This window comes from Sprattus sprattus, assembly GCF_963457725.1.
Source record: "Sprattus sprattus genome assembly, chromosome: 8".
In the NCBI taxonomy this organism is placed as follows: Eukaryota; Metazoa; Chordata; class Actinopteri; order Clupeiformes; family Clupeidae; genus Sprattus; species Sprattus sprattus.
This window is the reverse complement of record NC_137927.1, coordinates 23712584-23734017: the sequence shown is the minus strand read 5'-3', so window position 1 is coordinate 23734017 and position 21434 is coordinate 23712584. Positions and strand designations below refer to the sequence as shown.

At 47.0% G+C, this 21434-nt stretch overlaps 1 protein-coding gene across 1 annotated transcript in view; it reads right to left on the bottom strand.

Moving 5' to 3' along the window:
* znf536 (zinc finger protein 536) overlaps positions 1-21015 on the bottom strand; it is a gene marked incomplete at both ends in the record, with an annotated part of 93753 nt that extends 72738 nt beyond the window's left edge. The window contains one exon of the mRNA XM_080843542.1: positions 18753-21015. Coding sequence (XP_080699668.1) covers positions 18753-21015 — 2263 coding nt within the window. The remainder of the gene's footprint in view (positions 1-18752) is intronic.
* Positions 21016-21434: the final 419 nt, after the last annotated feature.

Sequence of the window (21434 nt, the reverse complement as noted above, 5' to 3'; positions counted from 1 at the left end):
CCATCGATCTCTGTTATGTGGATTTAATTTGGGAGGAGACGGGTGGCAAAGGAGGGAAGGGGGGTGAGGGGTAGACAAATTCCGTGACAGTTGTGGGTGCGTCTCTGGAAGGCGCTCAAAGAGCAAGGAAAGGTGACAGAGACTAAAAATAAATAAATAAATTCCTCTGGCGTCTCAGCAGAAGTAAACATGCATCCATCAGCTTGGAATCACCTCTAACCGCCATGTGGTGATATTGTCATGATACTTAACGTCTATAATCTATAAATGAAAGCTTTAACCAGTGGTGCAAACATCTCAAAGTTAGGTCAGGCAAAACACTGCAAGATAGAGGTCACGAAAGAAAGGAGACTGTAGTGAAAGCAGAAATTTGAGCATCAGAGTGACCTAATATGGAGCCAGAGATGGTTAATGCGAGAAAAAAAACGGAACATACAATCTAAGATGAGACAAAAGAAGAATGTGGAAAAAGAAAATAGCTGAGCGTTAATATCTGCCATTATTAAAGCGAGTGAGTCGCGGGGCTGTGGCAGTGTTCATTTGGAGCTCATTTGGAAGCGGGAGTAATCTCCATTAGGCAGTGTGTTAAAGACAGATAAACAGGGAGAGATAAATACAGAAGATAAATATACTGTACTGAGTTAGATGGTGGTGGGCGGGCGGGCGGGCGGGCGGGGGTGGCAGGGGTAGGAGGAGGGGGAGGTTGGTGGGGCTGTGGGCTATTTCTATCAGGGCTTACTTCCATCAGGGTTAGAAAAACACGCCGAGCGACGACACGGCTAAACCACACAGCACTAACAGTGCAGCCCTAATGTGGTGGCTTCTTGGGCATTTGTTTCCAGAGAGACACGCAGGCTTCTTCCTCCTCCTGAAGAAAAGAGAGTGTGGTGGGGTTGGTGGGGGGTGTGGAGGAGAAAACAAAATACTCAGAGCTCCCTGGACCTCACCCCACAATGCAGGGGGAGCCCGTCTGTTTAGGCGAAAACCCCTCCAAAAAAACCACCAAGCGCGTGCCACATTTAAAGGGAAAACATCTCTAAAAAAAGGGGCTATGAACACTCGTGTTAGTAAGCAATGGTGTCATCGAATCCTCACTTGGTGAAATGGTAAAGTCTTACTCTCCACAGTCTTACTCTCCAAAACTCAATAGTGCAACATTGACGAAACGCACTGACTTTTCCATCACTGACATAACACGTTAGAAAGTAGCAACACTGGAAACTTCCTCACATCATCTGAACATCATCTTGAATGCGCATGGTATTGTAACACCTGTCAACACCTGTTTTGTCTTCCCCCCCGGTGTAAGATATGAAATGAGTGAATAAATTAACAGACTGACACAATGGACTTGAAATGTGCAGAGAACTGTAGGCGAAATATGTTTACATCAGACGTATGAAGGGTGCATTAATCTCCATCATTTAACGCCCAGATAATCAGCTGTGACACAACTCCAGGTTTTCTTTAATCAAGTAGGATTTCTTTGACTTTCTGAAAGTCAATCTGATTCCGATGTTCATACGTACCATCTCTGAGCATATTGATGCTTATAGAAGTGTGTGAACCAGAGGCAGCTTGTGGGGGCTTTTGTGAGAAGCTACAGATGGAGGATGATGACACAGTGCGAACGCATATTTCAAAAGTGTCGCTCGCTACAAGATCTCACCTGTCCAACATGTTGGAATTCAGAGAAGCATCAGATTTTAAGACTTAGCGCTACAGTAAGCATGAGATAAGAAACATGGACTGTTGAACAGCGCAGCGTGGAAGATGCCAACAGCTAAGGTTAAGGGATGGTATCTCAACCAAAACAGCCAAGGAATCATGCTGAAATACTTTGCCTTTACGTTTAAATCATGACTTCCATTATGCCATCGATGCTGTCATACAGACTTGATACTGATGTAAACTTTAGCCTTCATGGCTTAACCAACGCTTACATTTAGTTTGTGTGTGTGTGTGTGTTTCTGGCTAAATGAGGCCTGCCTCTAGGGATGTAAAAATAAACTTTATGGAAATAGATCGTCATTGACATGGTGCCACATTCAGGCTGTGAGCAGCTTGTGTCTCATGAACATAATCCAGAAACGTCCTCCAAACTTTTTCTCGGCAAAGTTCAAGTTACTTCTCTTTTACTCACAGACACGTTTGTCTACACAACAGCGACAACAACAACAAAGAAAACAAGACAGGGCAGAACGAAAAAGAGAAAAAAGGGGCAAAATCCTCAGTTTAGGAGGACAGACGAGGGGGAAAAAATGCATGTGATGTGAAACGGAGGATCAGAGCCTGAAAAAGAGCGAAACGGAAGAGAGACAGACAGAGACGCAGAACGATCAAATACAGAGCAAAGGGGGAAACGGGGAAAACGAGATTTCACGTCCCTCTTGGAATCCTCATCTCTGTGTCTAATAGAAAATACCTGTTCCTGGCAGCGGCGATGCTGTGCCGGCCTGATTACACCTCACCTGCCGCCCGCGCCAGGAGAGGTGGCATTTGGCCGATCCGTCCCCGTGAGGGGCTCGCGCAGCTCAGCCTCGACTTAGCCCCCTGTCTTAAGCGCGCAGGGGGAGACACAGAGTGAATGTTCTGGCTAAACCTGTGTCCTCCAGGGAGAAAGAGAGACGCAGAGAGAGGGGGAGAGAGAGAAAGAGAGGAAGAGAGAGAGAGAGAAGGAGAAAGCAGCAAAACTTTTGACAGGATGGAGCTCACCTCACAGACAGTAGGAACACTACGGGAACTGCACGGGCCTACAACTGACAGTCTGTGACAATAGAAGTTTCCAGCACCTCATTTCTCCTAGCAGCGCAGTGGAAGGTTAACCGTGGTGAACGGATATAAACTGTGCCGAGGTGTGTTGTTTCATATATCTACATGGGGAATGCACAGTGAATTTCATCACAGAATCTCATGGAAGAAGTGTGTTTGCATAAGTCAGTCTGTCAAACCCTGTGCTCATTCAGGATTTGCCAGCAAATAAGGTCAGCTTCATGTTTGCTGTAGATTCCCTGCTAACAGCAAGCTTCTGTCACTCAGAGGGGCCACTGAGGAAATGAAAGGGGAGTGATCTGACATTTAAAACACTGAGAGCAATTTAGCGTACTGACCTCAACACTGGATTTGCATCTTCGAAGGAGTTATATACGATGCCACAGCGCAGGATGAGGGAAAAATGTCAACCAGGAAAATGTTCAAAGAGGAAAATGTGTATGGTTGATTTAGGCATTGTAAGATGTCGATTTAAATCATAATAATAATAGTAGCCTAATATTAAAGAAAAAAAAATACAATGCAAATATAGTGTTTAAAAATACTATATTACCTTAAGGGGTTTAGTTTGGTGAATGAGCTACCATATTTGAGGACAGCTTGAATAGCATATGTAGATGTAATGATACAGAATGGTACAGATGATGTAGTAGAGCAGAAGAAATAACACTTACACTGCAATGGTCTAGGGAAATGCTTTTAAGCCTACAGTTTATCCAGTTCTAAATGTGAGAATGTAATGGAGTCGAGAGTGTGACGTAGGACTTTACACTGTTTTTTTTATCATCCCTTGTAGCAATTCAGCCACGTTTGTTATTTTGTAAACAAACCATGCTAACAGCTCTTTTCACAGGAAAGTTTAACTCAAATAACATATGCTCTTAACAAAAACAATAGGTGTTACCCGGCTGCATTGCAATTGTGCTAGATCTTACAAAAACAAACAAGGAGCTTTGTTACCAAGACAACTGAAACAATGTGATTCTCATGGCATCGCCGGCGGAATTACTTCTCGCACATTAGGTGTGACGTGCCGAGGGTGGGATCGGAGGAATTAAAAATTCATCTGTGTGACCTGCGGTTTAACCTTCAACTCTGAGACCCTGTCCTACATTTAAGAAACCTGATGAAGGGCAATATTCACAAAGCCCATCACAATATTTCCCTGTGAACTGTGAACAATTGAACTTACTGCTCACCCAAGACTTTTTTTTTTCCTTTTCCCTTTTTCTTTGCATTCCAGAGCAGCGAAATGAATTCAAACTCCAAACCTAATTAATCCACAAAGGTTTCATGTCTTAATCCCCAAAGTCAAGGGGGTTATTGTCCTCACAAATGAGGTCAATGTTTCTCCCAGCGGAAATACGGGAACAGCAGTGAGACTGAGGAAGGAGTGGAAGAACCGAGAGATAAAATGATAGAAATAGAGTGAGAGAACGAGCGAGGGATGCGGTGACAGAGTCAGTGAGGGTGTCAAAGGTCACGTAAACAGTGTGACAACACCACTACCTGTCCGCTCCTGGATAGGACAGGATAGGAGATAGGGTAGCACAGACCAATAGGGGGTCTTATAACATTTCACATTGGTCTCTCAATAACAATAACAAGACAAAGAGTATGTATGCCACCAGCCATTATGTGTAAATCCAATAAGCTATGGAATAATATAAAAGATTCAGAGCCACGCATACATGAGTGGCATATTGATGGCAGAAACAAATTTGCGTGCTTTTGATAAGAAAATAAAAATGCATGTCTGGTGGCGGTGGCACAGAAATCGCAGAAAGAGGCTGACAATTGACTGGTATCAGCATGTGGGGCCTGGAGAGGGACCCTGGCCAAGGCTGCAGCGATAATTTGAAGGAGGTCCCACAGGTCAGAACCTCCTCATCAAGCAGGCCAGCCAATCAGGGCTTCACAGAGGAGGCCGCAGCCAATCCCCAAGCAAGGGTGAGCCCGGCACGCAGGATTCAACAGCTTGGAGAAATCTGCTATCTAGCACACTGAGCAGTACAGTAGAGAGAACAAGAGAGAGAGAGAGAGAGCGAGAGAGAAAGAGAGAGAGAGAGAGAGAGAGACAGAGAGAAGAGAAAAATTCCCTGAACATACTGTAAAGGCACGATTTCAAATTGGCAGGCAAAAAAAAAAAATGGACCAACACATAGAACAAAGAGTTGCTTCTTCTACCCACACTGGTGCCACTGAAGAGAGGGGTCCCTCTGAACCCAACATACAACACAGTCTCATTAGCAGAAGCTCAGTTGTTTATGATTACCCATAATTACGAGCACTCGAACGAGACCTAAGAAAGGAGAAAAAAATAAAAGAGAGTGAGAGAGAGAGAGAGAGAGAGAGAGAGAGAGAGAGAGAGAGAGAAAGAAACAATGTGAACGTAGCCTTGTTACAGGCATTTTCATTTCAAAGTTCTTTCAAGCTGGAAAAATAAAAGAGGTTTACACTGTCATCCCCATCACTGTGCTTGACACATTAGTTTAAACTGACAGTGGGAATTAAAATCCGTAAATGGTTTTTATTTTTGATGCACAGTGTACGAATCGGCTGTCAAAGTCAGTGTTTGTTGATTTTTATCGGGAGGGTTATTACATTTCAAGAAATGTGACAATTAAAAAGACCTCGATCATTCTGTAACTTTGCCTGGAGCGCCAATCTAGAGGGGTGATGGAACTCAGAATAGGACTGGGAATAAGCCCTGCAAGGGGCTGTGTAATACACAGCAGTTAGACAGAATCAGATTTAACTTCTTTCTGCTGATTTCCAATTTCCTGCTCGAGACCAGATTAAGCCAACAAAGCTCACAGTGGTCATCTATATTAGATTTAAGATGTAAAAACCAAGCAAAGGGGAAAGAAAATCTTGATGTTTTTAAGTGCAAGTCATCCTGAGTAATCTCTTACTCGTGAGCGACCGGAGTTCAGCTGTTGAGTCGGAGAGGGTTAGACCCGGGTCACAAAAGCCTCTGCCCTTGGAATAAACCCAATTGGGTAATGGAATAAGACAGAAGAGGCCTGATGCTTATAGGCTAAATTGAGTCTGCTGAGGTCACACATGGCTTTTACCTGCAGTCGGCATGGTGGCCAAAACATGCGAGCTGCTGGGCTTTTGCCTCTTCCATTGCAGAGGATGTACAGAGGAGAAAAAAGATTTAAAAGGAGAGAAAAAAAAAGCACAATTGTTTATTGATTTTCTAATAGGCTTAGTGCCAGAGAAATAAAGTGGAGGTCAGCAACAGGGAGCAGCCCAGAGGCGGTGGCGTGACAAACATGGGCTTACACCCAGGTAACAAGCCCTGTGTCCAAATGCTAGGATATTGCTGGGCCCTCAGTCGGCCCATGAATGTTGTCAGAGGAGTCGTTATCCTCTCTTTTTTTTCAGGACCTCGGCACATAATCGCCGCTATTGGGAACAGGGCACGCGTTTGGTCTCCGGAAAAGGAAAAACAAAGAAAATGGCACACAACCTAGGAGAGGAGTAATGCACTTGGAGAACAACTCTCTCTATATATTCTGTTAGAACAGGAAAGAGAAAAACGAAAACACACATCTGTGCATTGAGCTTTATTATTCCCTGATGGATAAACCAAGCCTACTGAAAGTAGTCTCGCTGCAGTTAATGTCTTGGGTCTCTAACACCAAAATTGCATCTAAAAACAGCTTTCACATATAAGAGATGTGTAGGAATGGGCAGCTGTTACTACCAATTAATTACTGCCCTTTAAAAGAGGCATAGATTTGAATGCGTCGTAACTTGACATGACACATAGAAGTGTGTTTTGAAGTCAGGCCCGCCCGGGTATCTTGGTAGCACTGCAACAAAGTGAGAGCTTGATGACAGCACTGGCTAGATGAATGATACGGGAGTAGTATCAGTGATTGAGCATCTGACGAAAGGACCGTGAGGAATGGACAGGTCACCGGGGTATCCACAGATCACAGCTAAACAGCCATGCTAGAATCAATCACGTCTATGTCAATACACAGGGGTGGTTCAAAGTACAGTGGGCAAAGAGGCCCCCTCGTCTCTGGCACCGCCCCTGCTGTGGCTGCCCGTGATAAGGCCTGATCAGCTTGTCTGCTGCCACTGAGGATTCTCTGATAGTGTGTGTGTGTGCATCTGTGTGTGAGAGAGCCTGTGTGTGTGAGAGTGTGTGTGTGTGTGTGTGTACGCATGTGTGTGTATGTGTGTGTGTGTGTATGGTCTGATATATGGATGATAACACTAATTAGCTCATTTTGTTTGGGGCACAACAGTCATTAAAAACCCAGTGGGGCCATTAACGTTAGCGTCCCTCCAAAACGCTGCAACCGCCATATTAATCTCTCCAGCTTCCTCCTCTAATGGCCACTGCTTCCAGTCAGGTTCAGGAAAGATTTGCACATTAACATTTTTGCCCCCACTTTCTTTCCCTTGTTTTAATGGAATACTCACACGCAAACACTTGCACACACAAAAACCTAACCTGCATACACACCTATCACTCCTACGAACAGGGTACAACCTCGTCCCTATAGGTCCTTTACTGTGAGAGTGTTTGCAAAAAGAATGGGGGATTCACCAACGCAGAGGGTGACAGTGTTTTGAGCTTTGTGTGGTAATGCATCAGTAATACCACTGCTTCGCCAAGGCTTCTGTTGCCATAAGGCAGCACTTAGAGCAAAGCGGGAAGAGACTGATAGCACAGGCCTGCGTGGATTTAAGCAGGCAACGCAGCATCCTGTTAATGGAGCACACGCCCAAGCCTATCTCTCAGGGGTCAGGCACGCGCCGCCACAACCACCCCCCCCCCAACACACACGGTGCCACTCTGCCACACAACCTGGCTGTCAGTCGCAGCTTAATGCTCGGGCACACCTTGTCAGCTTAGGAAGGTGTGACAAGCTACCATGCACGCCACGCCATGGCATGAATCCCATGTTTTTTTTGTAGGGAAAAACGAGTCTGCTAACTACTGTTAGCAGCTAACTGCACTGAACAAAATCCAGCGTTTAACAGGCGTGTGGAATCTTTCGAGAGGACCACCCGCACTCATCAGCATCCACCCCCCACCCCAACCCCCACCCCCACCGGAATGGACAAGGTGGGGCCCGAGCTGGGCACGGCCTCCATTTTTTCGGGCTGGATATTAGCGGTGTTGATGAGATATATGAGATTGCCATTTGCCCACGGAGCAGCGAGGCTCCGGCAGAGCCGGGTACCATATGGCTGGTGAGAGATTTCCTCCCTCTCTTCCTCCTCTCGGAGCCTGACAGCTGGATGCCTACTAACAGGGGACAGGGCGCTTGGCAGCTGCAAGCTGAGAGCAACGCTTTGATGCCGCACCGCGCAACTAACGCAAACTTTCTACAGGTAGGCGAGGTGAAGATTGAATATATAGGCGCGGAATACAAGGCAAGGTGCTAGAGTGAGCGAGCCGGAGATAGACGGAGAGACAGACAGTAGAGAGAGAGAGAGAGAAGGAAAGGGCGCAGAGAGAGACGAGGGAGGAGTGCAAAATGCTTCTGGGAGCACATTAAAATGTACAGCTGGTGAGTACAAAAGTAAGAGCTTTTTTTCTCCTCTTCTCGTTTCCTTTTTTTTTTTTTTTACTTTGACTCAAAGGGGCTTTCATCATCTTAAAAAGAGTTCTTTGGATACAATGATGCAGGTATCAGGTGCTTTATAGAGAATGAATAATACATTCTCATTTTTGGAAGGGGGGGTTTGTCTGCTTTAATTAATCTAAAAGCAGGCTAGATACTCTGTATCTAGAGTGAAAATGACACTGAAGTTGTATTTATTTATTTATTTGTTTGCTCATCTTTTTCTCTTCTCTCTTCTCCTCTCTTCTCCTCTCTACTCTCTCTCTCTCTCTCTCTCCAGCTGGTTGCGGGGCTGGCTGGAGAGTGTTGCGCAGGTATGAGTGATGCGCCTCTTTGATTTGAAGGAGCTTGTCCCCGGAAAAAAAGGAGAGGAACACATGGGTGATGCTGATGAGAGCGACTGCGGTGTCTCATCAGCCCCGAGCTCCCCGCGAGCACCAGAGAGAGAGCGCAGGAGCCCAGGCACGGGGCGCGGGCCCCTCCACTCCACATCAAATAATTCACCTCTTATTAATCACCATTTGGGTACTCTAAACACAGGGGTCCAGATCTCAAGCAGGCTACTCGCTGGCTCCTTCAGCTGCAATAAACAACATGGCCGTAATATCAGTCTGCTGATGAGCCAAGCCCAAGCAAGACTTTGTCGCAGTTTCAAGTGCAATGATGTTGGCCTGAATTCCAGTCCCATCAACCCCCACCCCCAAACTGCACGAAGCCAAAAGAGCTAAAGGCCATCACTATTTGTTACTCAAACTTCTCGCTGATAAGTGAGTGAGTGTTACTGGGAAGATGGGTGGGTGGGGGGGGGGGGGGGGGTGTCTTCGAGGGAGAGTGGCTTATGAGGCTGTGACAGCCGAGGCTCAATCCAAGCCCCCACCTACACAATTGCTTGTCCCTACGTCATACACACATCTTTGGTCCGCCACAGTGGATTTTCTGTCACCTGTTCAGGTTTTCTCTCTCTCTCTCCCTCTTATTCTCCCGCTTCTCCTTTCCTCTTCCCTCGGTCCCTCTCTCTGTCTCTCTAGGCTCTCTTGCTCCGTCAAATCCCCAGAATGAGCTCTAAACCGCCTTGAAACACATACAAACAGCATTAGCTTCAAGTTCAAAACCCCCAGACAAACATGGCTCTGCACTTCTCTAGCCCATGATGTTGAGCCTTCTCCTTCTGAGGACACAAGGGGAAAGGAGAGGGAGAGAGAGAGAGAGAGAGAAAGAGAGAGAGGGTGAAAGAAAGTGAGATGAGAGAATAAAGACGAGAGAGTGAGAAAGAGAGAGTGAGAGTGAGATCATGGGGTAGGCAGAGGCCCTAAGTAGCCCTGAGTAGAAGCTCAGTAGTGAGGAGCTGTGTGAAGTGTGACAGATCCCAACCACTCCTCCCGCCATCCACACGAAGACTAGAGCAAACACAACCCGCACCAGCGCCAGCCTGAGCCCCCAGAGACACAGGGACACCGCAGAGAGGTCTGAGGCAAACGTCTCCATCCCCACTAAGGCATCCCATTTGCTATATTTGCAGCTCATGCATGCAGCTCCCGCTTCCATTTCGTGTGAAGGCGAAGTGCGAATTGTCAAAATACTGCAAGAGACATATCTACACTGCATATCTTAAAAGGGTGTCTTAATGACAGCTTTAATGATGGGGTGTTGTCCTTCTCATCGAAAAACATACTGTATGTATGAAGACTTCTCAGACATGCTCTGACTTGGTTCTGTTTGCTTTTATTAGGCTTTAAGGGAGTCTTGCCCAAGTGTAGCAGCATGTCAGCATGAACACCCCTCCTCTCCCGTACTTATCCTTCAAAGTTTTTACCCTCATAATCTATGCGTTCAGCTCCAAGTAGCGTATGAATAATTTTTTAATTCTCTCCAAGCACTCTGTCTCAGTGTGCTTCTGCCCTTCTGTCTCACCATCCTCTCTCCCTCTCCTCCTCCTCCGCTCTCCCTCTCTCTCTCTCTCCATCATGCCTGGCCCTTCCTCTCTCCCGCTTCCTCTCCCTCTCCCTCTTCCTCTGCCTCTCCCTCACTCTGTCTCAATCTCTCCATCGTGATTTCTTCATCGTTCACTCCATCATTCGCTTCCGCTCTCACTCCCTTTCTTTCCTTCCGCATGCTATCTTTCTCCCTCTCCCTCTCCCTCTCCCTCTGCCTCCATCTCTCTCTCTCTCTCTCTCAGTCCAGTGCCAGCCCTCCCTCCCTCCCTCTCACTCTCCAGGCCCCCTGTTGCTGCCTGCTACCCTGAGCCGTGGTGTAGAGTTTGGCTGGAGCTGAGTGGAGCAGCTGGGCCAGGCTAACGGGGAATGATAATGACCTCAGAAATCTGCTCTTCGCTCCACAACAATAGGGTGCTCAGTCTAGTGGAAAATTGTGTTCATCAGCTAGCTCTGCTCACTTACTAATTGACATTGCCAAATATTTTAAGAACAATTGGAATGCACAGGCTAACAAAAAAAAAATTGAAGATCTTAATCCTCGGACTACGCTTTTTTCAACAGTATTTCTTTTTTGTAATTCTTCATCATATTCCTTTTTTTGGGGGGGGAAGATGACTATCTGAGAAATAAATATATAAAGGAATTGAAATGGGAAAAAAGGAGAGAGGCAAACTTCTCATGTCATTATCTGCCTCATGTCAGTGTTGTGATGTTGACACAAAAGGCTTTTTTATGTGGCCTGTCAATGGGGTTAGGAGAGCAAGGGAGCGCGAGGGAGAGAGGGAGCGAGGGAACGAGAGAGGGAGAGAGAGAGAGAGAGAGGGTCTGGTACTCATCAGTGTGTAATAAATGCCCCCCCTTGCCCTATGCTGTCATGGCTACCAATGGGGGATAAATCTTGGATATGAATGTCTTTTAGGCTAAATACTGTACAGTATTTTAATCTTTATAATAACCTTACTTTACATGCTCCCAGAGAAGGCCAGAATGAGTGTGAGAGCAGAGAGGGAAGGAGGAGGGGTTGAGGAAATGAAAAGACAGCTAGAGAGAGAGAGAGAGAGAGGATTCTTCTGTCATGGTATCATATGGCTGGTCGTCCATATTTAATGAGACAAAGGTCAATGTATTCGGCTGCTTTTTCACACGGGAGGCTCCCCAATCATGCCCAAGTTCACTTGTTCAAACAAAGCGTCCTCCCTCCCGCTTGTGTTCGCAGGCGGGCGGGAGCAGCGTCTCATTCCAGTGGAATTCACCATTGACGGAATCAGACAGCTGTCACCGTTGCGATCCTCCTCTGAGTCAACGTTCCCATCAGGAGCACAAAAAAGGGTGAAGAAAAGAAATGGAAAGAAGGACAGGAAAGAAAAACAAAACGATGCGCCATCGAGCCGTCTGCATATTAAACTTTCACTTGAAGTTTCGGCAGTTTGTTTGGAGGGTGGGATTGTGTGTGTCAGTGTGTGTGTGTGTGTGTGTGTGTGTATGTGTGTGTGTCAGTGTGTGTGTGTGTGTGTGTGTGTGTGTGTGTGTGTGTGTGTGTGTGTGTGTGTGTGTGTCTGTGTGTGTGTGTGTGCCCTCAAAAGGCACTCTGCTATGGTGCTTACAGTGTGTAACCTTCTGAAGGCCATTCATCACATAGACCCCTCCATATTTTGCCCTTCATTGGCTTCCATGCTAAATGACTACCATTCAGTTGATAAAATGGCACTCCTCTTTTTTTGTTTTTATGTTTTCCCCACTCTCTGCCACCCCTAGTTGAAGAATTATCATTATGCTGTCTTAAAAAATATTAATATTCACACTCTCTACCTCGACTTGTAAAGCAACCTTCTGTTAGGGAAAGATAAATATTATGTTTTAATTACAAAAACATAAAACAGAAATGGACTGGGTGGTGAAAAAAGATCTGTCCATGCCAAGGAGGCTTGTTTGGGAGAAAGGTAAGCAATGTTTTGGCAAAGACGTGAAATTTAAATCTGGTTGGTATACGGTATGATGTTCACCCTCCCTTCCTCTCTCTCTCTCTCTCTCTCTCTCTCTCTCTCTCTCTCTCTTTCTTTTCCCCTCTTTTCTTTTCCCCTCCCCTCCTCTTTTAACAGTACATTTTTGTCTATAGTCAAGCAGGGAATCCTAACAGGATCATTAAGACATAAAACAGACTGATAAATGTTTCATAAGGACGGCCCGGTGATAGCCTCCCAGGAATACGGTGAGCACGGCGAGACGACACTCGCAGCAGCGCTTTCATATACACTTTGGAATACAATTGGAATTTTAAAATATTTTAAAAAGCAATGCTAATTCCCTCCACGGGTAATATTTACAAATTGAGTCTAAGAGAGAGTGCGAGAGGGAGAGGGAGGGCGAGAGAGTGAGTGGGGGAGATGAAGAGAGGGAAATAGAGAGAGAGAGAGAGAAGTGAGCATGCGAGACAAATCAAAGGGGGAAATAAATTGCCCTTTTATATTGTTCGAGCGTGTGCAAAAATACTAAGTCTACATTTATCCAAGATGTGTCAATCAGCCGGCGAACACTGACAATTAGCACGTTGAATAGAACTTTTATCATTTAAAGAGACCAGAGGCCTGACCCACTGTACTGAAATATAACACAGTAATGAATTTGCCTCGTACACATTGACATCTTTTCACATTCGGTGACATTGAGGGGGGGGAAAAAAGAAGAGGAAGGGAAGAAAGAAACAAACAACAGACTGATGCTGAAATCTTCAAAGAGCAGGAGTCACAAGTTAGAAAGTGGAGGGCTGAGATATTAGAACAAATGAATAAATAACTAAATACATGAATGAACAGAAGGGGTGGGGGCGGGCGGCTAAACACAGGTATTACATGGGTAGAGGGTGATGCAGGCTGAATAAAAGAGAGAAATTAGCAATGCTGACTTCCGTAGAGCACTAACTAGTGCAGATATCAGAGAACATTGTGCTCATTTCAAAGTTTGTGGCTAGACAGAGTGAGACAGAGAGAGAGTGAGACAGAGAGAGTGTAAGAAAGAGTGAGACAGAGAGAGACAGAGAGTGTGAGAGAAAGTGAGACAGAGAGAGAGAGAGAGAGAGAGTGAGACAGAGGAAGAGACAGATAGAGCGTGAGACAGAGAGTGAGACAGAAAGAGTGTGAGAAAGACTGAGACAGAGAGAGAGTGTGAGAGAAAGTGAGACAGAGAGAGAGAGGGAGAGTGAGACACAGGAAGAGACAGATAGAGCGTGAGACAGAGAGTGAGACAGAAAGAGTGTGAGAGAGAGCGAGACAGAGAGAGAGAGAGAGAGCGAGACAGAGAGAGGGGTGGCTGAAATGGTCCTCTGTGCTGAACACAGATACCTGTTCAGTCCTCAACAGCAGTCACGGGTCTTTGAAGGCGCGTACAAGCGGTGGCTCGCTTCCATTTGACACTTGAGTGGGGATTCACAGCTTGCCTCAATGTAGCCCCTGGCCTTTCATACACTCATATTCATAATCCGTTTACATATTCCTCCATGGCTGCACCTCATACTGACGGAGCAGGGGCTAGGGAGTGCACGTTACACGAGGCTACGAAGCACTGCTCACGTTGAAGCGAAATAAAGCGTAAGGTCGGCTAGTTGACCTGCATTACATCGCTCGGAGGCGGCGGCGATAGGGAAGTCCTCCTCGCTGGTCGAGTGTTTAAAATTAATTTGGACTTGGGCAGTTTTGGTTATTCCTTACTTTAATTACACAGCAATTACATTGTAACAGTAAGTCTGTACGTGTAATTAACCCATTGTAATTACGTAATTAGATGAATATCCATGCTTTATAACCTAAGGCATCAGTCGGCAAATCCAATTTCAATTTGTATGGAGCAAGCGTTTTGCCGACATGTTTGAGAGCGGTAAAGACCCAGGGATATACGCCTAATCCTCGCCATGTTAAAACGCTGTTCCTCCTAAAAAATATTTAGACATGGGGGATTCTCAACAGGAGGGGGAGAAAGAGGCGGCAGGTTTGTAGCCTTAAGCAAAGGGGATCAGGAAGAAAAGAAGTGGTAGTGCATGCTTTTGACTCTGTGTGTCTGTGTATGTGCGCACATTCTGTGCATGTGTGTGTGTGTGTGTGTGTGTGTGTGTGTGTGTGTGTGTGTGTGTGTGTGTGTGTGTGTGTGTGTGTGTGTGTGTGTGTGTGTGTGTGTGTGTGTGTGTGTGTGAATGTGAATGTGAATTTGATTGTGAATGTGCCTCTGTGAGTGCGACAGCAGTGCTTCAGTAATGGCTGTTCTGAGATGATCTATTTTAGGTAGGTATCTGTTGGTAATTGCATTAACTGACCCTTGAGTCACTTTCCTTTCTCACCTAAATGTGACAGGGCTCTATCTGTGAGGACTGCTTGTCCACAGACAGACACAGGTATGGGCGGGTGTCTGCAGTCAGTCTAACTGTCAAACTCCCCTCTGTCCCTCTTTCAGCCCTGCCTGACTTGCTGATGTGACTTCTCTTCACATCATTTCATCATTTCGTCCCATTATATCTAACACTATTACCTCCTCTAACTTGCCCTGCTTTGTATCGCTTTTCAATAGGGCCTGTTCACTACCAGTCTTTAAAAACCACACTCTCTCTCTCTCATTCTCTCATTCTCTCATTCTCTCTCTCTCTTTCTCTCAATCTCTCTCTCTCTCTTGTCTGTCTTGTCTGCCACTCAAAGGGTAGCCATAATGTATTCAGAAACATTATCAGACGTGGGTCCCTGTGTTTATAGAGCCCAGTCCAGAGTGGAAGAACTGGAAGAACAATGGATTCCTCCCCCAGTCAAACCAATCTTGTTATAGCCATAAAAAACGACTAGATGGGGAAAATGTAATAAAGAGGAATATAGAGGAGAGGTAAAGGGCCAGGAAATTCTAGTGCTTGAGCAGCATATTTAAGCTTTATTATTGAGGGAGTGAAGAGAAAGGTCTTTAAAGGACGTTTCTGAGGCAGCCCTTTTTCCCGTCCCTTGTCTTTAAACAAGTGCAGTGTCAAAGACAAAAGCGATTGTGTCGACCTTCTTTCACAGTTGAGATGTTATTGTTGATTACTGTAATTCAAGTTTAACGCAAAATTGCAGCGGGTAGGTGGCAGCGAGCTTGACTGTGGCTGTGGAGGGAAAAGAATTTGGGGGTGGGTTGGTGGGGGGGTGATTCTTTTCAGACATAAAAAAAAATATATAAAATAAATAAATAAGAACAATAAAGAGAATCATTTCTGTCTAGGGCAAAAGGCCTGACGGAAATTATAAAAGAAACAAAGAAGTATAACCAGCCACATCCTGTTCCTTTAGAGCTCTTTCACACACACACACACACACACACACACACACACACACACACATACACACACACACACACACACACGCAGGCAGGAGCACACCAACACCCACACACCTACACATACACCCACACACAATAACACATGACACCTAGCTCCACATGGGTTGAATACATGCTTTCTCACACATCTCAGTTTTCTAATTAAAACTTCTTTAAGCACCTAACACAGATCCCGCACGCAGCCCATTACAAATGAAGAAATACACCCCCTACCCCCACCCCCACCCCCCAATACCCCCCCCACCCTCCCTTTATACCGCTAATGAAGCTAACGCTAAACTCCAAAACAAAGTCACTGACCCCAATGTTCTTTCTTATCATTTTGATCTAATTGCAAGGCTGTGTTTACTGCCTCCTCTACCCTTGTGAGTGTCACCTGTAGCGTTTAGTGTGTGTGGTGTGACTTCAAGTGATAGTGTGCCTGACTCGACTTCCTCCGAGGAGCCGGCGGCACAGTTGCGCAAGAGTGTTTGTTTGTTTGGTGTGCATCCTGAGCGTGTGCGGAGCTGCGAAGGTGTACCTGTCACACACACACACACACATGCACACACACACACACACACACACACACACACACACACACACACACACACACACACACACACTGCGAAGGTGTACCTGTGACTGTGGCAGACTGTCCCTGCCCCCCTGCCCCCCAGCTGCCTGCAGTGAGAGGAGAGAGAGAGCCCTCAAGGTCAACCTTAAGACATGCTTAGGGTGGCAGGAGGGGAGCTGGCAGTCTGCCCTGACTAGCGCACGTACACACATACTGTACACACACCACACACAAGACCTTCAGTGCTCCACACATCTCTCTCCTCAACCTGCTGGCCAACTAGGGGATTTCAGATTTTGGGTTTGTGATCCCCCTCCACGGCCGTGCCCAGTAAGACCAACAGAGAGAGAGTGTGAGAATGAGAGATAGAGAGAGAGAGAGAGAGAGAGAGAGAGAGAGAGTGTGGATATGTGGTGGGGCAGGTTTGAGGGCATTTCTTTCATCAGTATGTGTACATGTTTACATGTTTCATGTTCATGGAATCTCCTTATTCTGTACGCTCATTTCAAATTCAATAAATAGTATTTGTCTTTTTAATTTATATTATATTACGTTATATTATATTATACTGCAGAATCCACGAAGTTGTTTTCTCAAAACTGGAAAATGTTTTCTTCCATCATATGTAAATTTCAGCTAGGTTTCACAAGTGCCACGAGCCGAATCTCACAAATTCAAAGTACTTGAGAAAGAGAATAGAAAGAAATAAAACTTCCTGCATTAAAATTCAGAAGATAATTACTTCCGTAACATAACCCCCTCCCATCCTGTTGAGATGTGTTTAGGTTTAATAGTCTCAGTAAAGAAAATAGGTTTTATCTCCTTCTCGTTTTCATTAATTCCTAATTGGGGTGGGGGGTTGTCTGTTATTATTTCTTAGATTAAAATAAACATAGCCCATTCCATGTTCAAACCCATCTCTCTACATAGGGATGATAAGGACTCCGAATAAATAAACAGTTTCTTCTGTACTGTAGAAATTAAGTTGCTTAGAGCCTCCAAGCTAAGCCACTCTCTCTTTTTTTTCCTCATGACTTAAAAGCACATTTTACTCCGCAAATGAAGTTCACATTTTTTTTGACCTGCTTTATATGTATATCTTTAATTAGTGTCTTGTTTAGCTTAAACCAACTGATTATCACATAGTCGTGACCTAATTAACGGGCAGACTGCTTAGCTGAAGTGTTGCACCCCGAGGAATGGGAAAGTTACCTTTAAAACTTCTCTAATCGTTGGCAGCAGCCTCTCTTAATCCCACTAAACATACACTCTATCTTGCACGCGTTAAGTTCCTCAGCAAGGGTGAGTTCACTGTCTCCTTTTCAGTAAAGGAGAATGTTTTAATCACTTGTAATGTGTGCCGTCCATGCTGCTGTTCCTTAGGGATATATCCCAGTCAATGAACTGCTTGTACTGTTCCGTGTTCTGCTTGCTGTGTACTGTGTGTCTAATGTTTTGTGTCCAAGGGTTACAAATTTATAGGGGGACATCATGGGCACACTGTCTCCATACTTGTGCTTCCGTCTGGTTATGAGGGTATATATAACTGTGTGTGTGTGTGCGAGTGTGTGTGTGTGTGTGTGTGTGTGTGTGTGTGTGTGTGTGTGTGTGTGTGTGTGTTTGTGTGTGTGTGTGTGTGTCTGTGTGTGTGTGTATGTGTGTGTACACTTATGTGTATGTGTGTGTGTATGTGTGTGTACGCTTGTGCGTATGTGTGTGTACGCTTGTGTGTATGTGCCTAAGCCTCTTGTCTGCAGTGAAAACACAGAGGAGAAAGCTGGGGCCGTCGGGCCACTCTCAGTGAGGGTGTTTGATGGGTATTTGAACAGAGGCGTTAAGTATCTGAGTTATGCCTGGAATGTGCAGCTCGGATTTGTAATGGCTTTTTTGGTCTTTTTGCCTGCTTTGAACACGTAGATTTGATCAGATCCCCCCCCCACCCCCACCCCTCAACACACACACACACACACACACACACACACACACACACACACACACACACACACACACAGACACACACACACACACACAGACACACACACACACACACACACACACAGCCCCAACTCTGTCTAGCCCTCTTCAGCCTTACAACCTTCCCCCTCTCAGCGGTGAGGTATTGTGTAAGAGGTCTGACATGGGGTGAACTATGGCATTAAGTAGCTCACATCCGGGTCAGTGGCCCCACATTGAGCTGACAGAGGGCCTCTCGTGAAGACTGCAGGTGAGCAGGCACACAGAAGCGAGGCACCCAAGGAGCCTACTGCAGGCCAAGGATGAGGCCCTGATGCAGGAGGCTCCCTACCCCCCCTTGATGGACCTTTGGTGCTGGTGGATCAAGACATGCAATGCATTTCATTGAAATTATGAAAATAAGACAGGATAGGGTATTGTTGTGTGTCATTGGACCCAATGGGAATTGATACACTAGCAAGTCTGTGTGCAAGTCCAAACATCTGATTTTGTAATTATTTCTGCTGTGGATTTTCACTGGGATGTGCATTGTGAGACCCGTTGGTAGTAAAGCTCCAAAGAGCCGAAAGGTCTTACCTGAAGATGGAGAGGACGGGTGGGGGCTGTCATCTTGCACGCTGCCGGTCTGGGAGTGTCCTCCTCCAGCTCCGCTCTCTTCAGTCACATTGGATGAACCCGGGGTGGTTGACCTGCTGATGGACTGGGACTCGGGGTCGCTCGCCGAGCCACGTCTGTCATCTAGGCCCGTGGTGCTGTGCTGGAGGACTTCCTCTGCGCTGCGGCGGTCCTTGTGCACTCTGGAGTGGACCACCATCTGATGGTAGGTCCTGAAGACCCGACCGCAGTCAGGGCACTCGGAGGGCTTGTCCTTCAGGCCACCCAGGCCAAAATCAAGGCCTTGACCCATTCCCAGACCGCCGTGGTGAGACATGAACTCTCTGTGTCCATCAAAACCTCCTCCCTCTTCCTTCAGGGGCATCATGCTTCCTGCCCCACTGGTCTTGAGCGCATGCATTACCTCGGCATGCTGCTTCTGCTTGAGGCTCTCAGCAGAGCTGATAAGAGGGTACTCGTGCTTCTCTTTGTTGAAGCTGATTATGCTAGCCGCGTTGGCCATGTCCTCTTCCTGTACATGGTGCCCATGGTGCTGATCCTTGGGCATGAAGGAGCGATCCATGGCCATCCCTCGGGCCATGATCTGCCAGGCTTGATAACTGTTGAGTGGATCCATCTCGGCAACCTTGGCTGCGGCCTGCAGGCGTTCCATGCAGCTGGACTTGAGGGGCGGCACCAGGTTGAGGCAGCCGAGGAGTGAGCGCTTCTCGTTCTCCCCCAGGGCGTGGCTCATGCCGGCCACGGGGCCCAACAGCTTCCCCAGCATTTCCTTCTCCTTCATGGCGATGCCCGCCTTGGCCAGCATCTGGTGCTGTTCAGCTAGACCCTGCTTGTCTGGGGAGAGGAAGCCACCCTGCAGGCAAGAGATGTAGCGCGAGTAGAGGTTGGCGTGGGCCTCCTGTGCCAGGCTGCTCATGGTGTTGACCGAGGACATGTCATGGTCAGACGCTCCCACTGGTGGCTTGTTCTTGATGGCTAGCTTGTTGAGGTGGACCTTCATGTGGTTCTTGAGGAACCAGGGCTCCTTGAAGCGGCGGCCGCAGATCTGGCAGCAGTGCTCGAACGAGTCCTTGTGCTTACGCATGTGTCCCTTCAGGAACCACGCCTGGCTGAAGACCTGTGAACACACCTCGCAGCGGAACTCGTTGGCGGGCTTCTCGGCCGCACCTTCCGGGCCCTGGGCTGACTCGGCGGTAATGTGGGCCTTCTCCACGTGCGAGATGAGGTCTTCCTCCTGAGAGGAAGCGAACTCGCACAGCGTGCACTTGTAGGGCTTGTGCAGGATGCGGATGTGACGGTCTAGCTCCTCACGCTTCTTGAACTTCCCCTTGCAGTAGGTGCAGCGGAAGCCTGTTGGTGGATTGAGGCTCTGGTCCTCTTGTTGGTTGGTGGTGCCGGCAGGCTTCGGAGAGGAAGAGAGTTGGGTGGAGCCGTCAGGTGTGCCCCCCAGACTGGTGGGGGTGAGGAGGCCACAGGCAGAGCCCGGCTGCTGCTGGTTGTGGGCTTGGGTGCCAGGGTGCGGCTGGTGTGGGAGGGTCTGGGACGGCTGAAGGTGGCTGCTGCTGCTCCTCATCTGTTTGTCCCTCAGGATGGCCCGCTCCTCCAGCTCATGGAGCAGACGGTTCTCCTCGCGGACACGTCCACGGCCCTTGCCCAGGTTCCCTAGCTTGTGGGTGCGCAAGTGGATCTTCAAGTTACCTTTCTGGGCGGCCCGATGGTCACAGTAGGGACACTTGAAGGGCTTCTCCCCAGTGTGGGTGCGCATGTGCAGGGACAGGATGCTATTGAAGCGGAAGCGTTTTCCACAAAGAGGGCATGGGTACTTGCGGTTCTTCCGGGCATCGTCTTCAATGTCATTCATCTTCGACATGATGCCCAGGTTCTGACCGTTGAGGAACTGCTGCAGGTCAACACGTCCATTCAGGGCACCCAGGGCACCTGTCTCCATGTCTCGGTTCAGTTGATTGGCGAGCAGAGCCATCTGACTGCTGATTGGCTGGTTGGCCAGGGCGGCGTGGGTCTTTTCATCCAGTGGGGTTGCGGCTTTCTCTTCTGGGATCTGGTGACGGCTCGGCAGGTCGGGAAAGGCATGGCCCAGCTGAGCGGTTAGCTGGTGGAGCTTCTGGCTGATGGGGTAGCGGCCATTGAGCACGGCACTGCTGAGGTGGGTGTCAGCATCCGAGATCGCTGAGGACACACCAAGGCACAAACTAGAATCCTCCATCCTAAAAGACAAGAAGGAGACACAAAAACGGTACTTTTTAATATAAATGTTCGTCATTTCTTGTCAGAAACACAAGGGACTAACACTCGCCAGCTTTTATGGGAAAACAAATCCAAAAAGGGTTGCAATCGGAGCCACAAGTGATATATATTTTACTAATTTTACTAAATTTACCATGAACAAATGCCTTTAAATGATCAGACTCCACTAGATGAATTTGCTTTGAAAGAGTAAAAAACTGTGATTACAAAAAAAATAAAAAAGTTGAATTTATTAAATAGCTATCCATATGTGATGAGAACAAACAGCTAGAGAGGGAAGGACAGAGCCCCAACGAGGAGTGTGAAGGGGGAAAAAAAGGAGGTAGTTTATCTTCGTTTGATTTATGAAGTACTACATGTACTCTCACACTTCGGGGG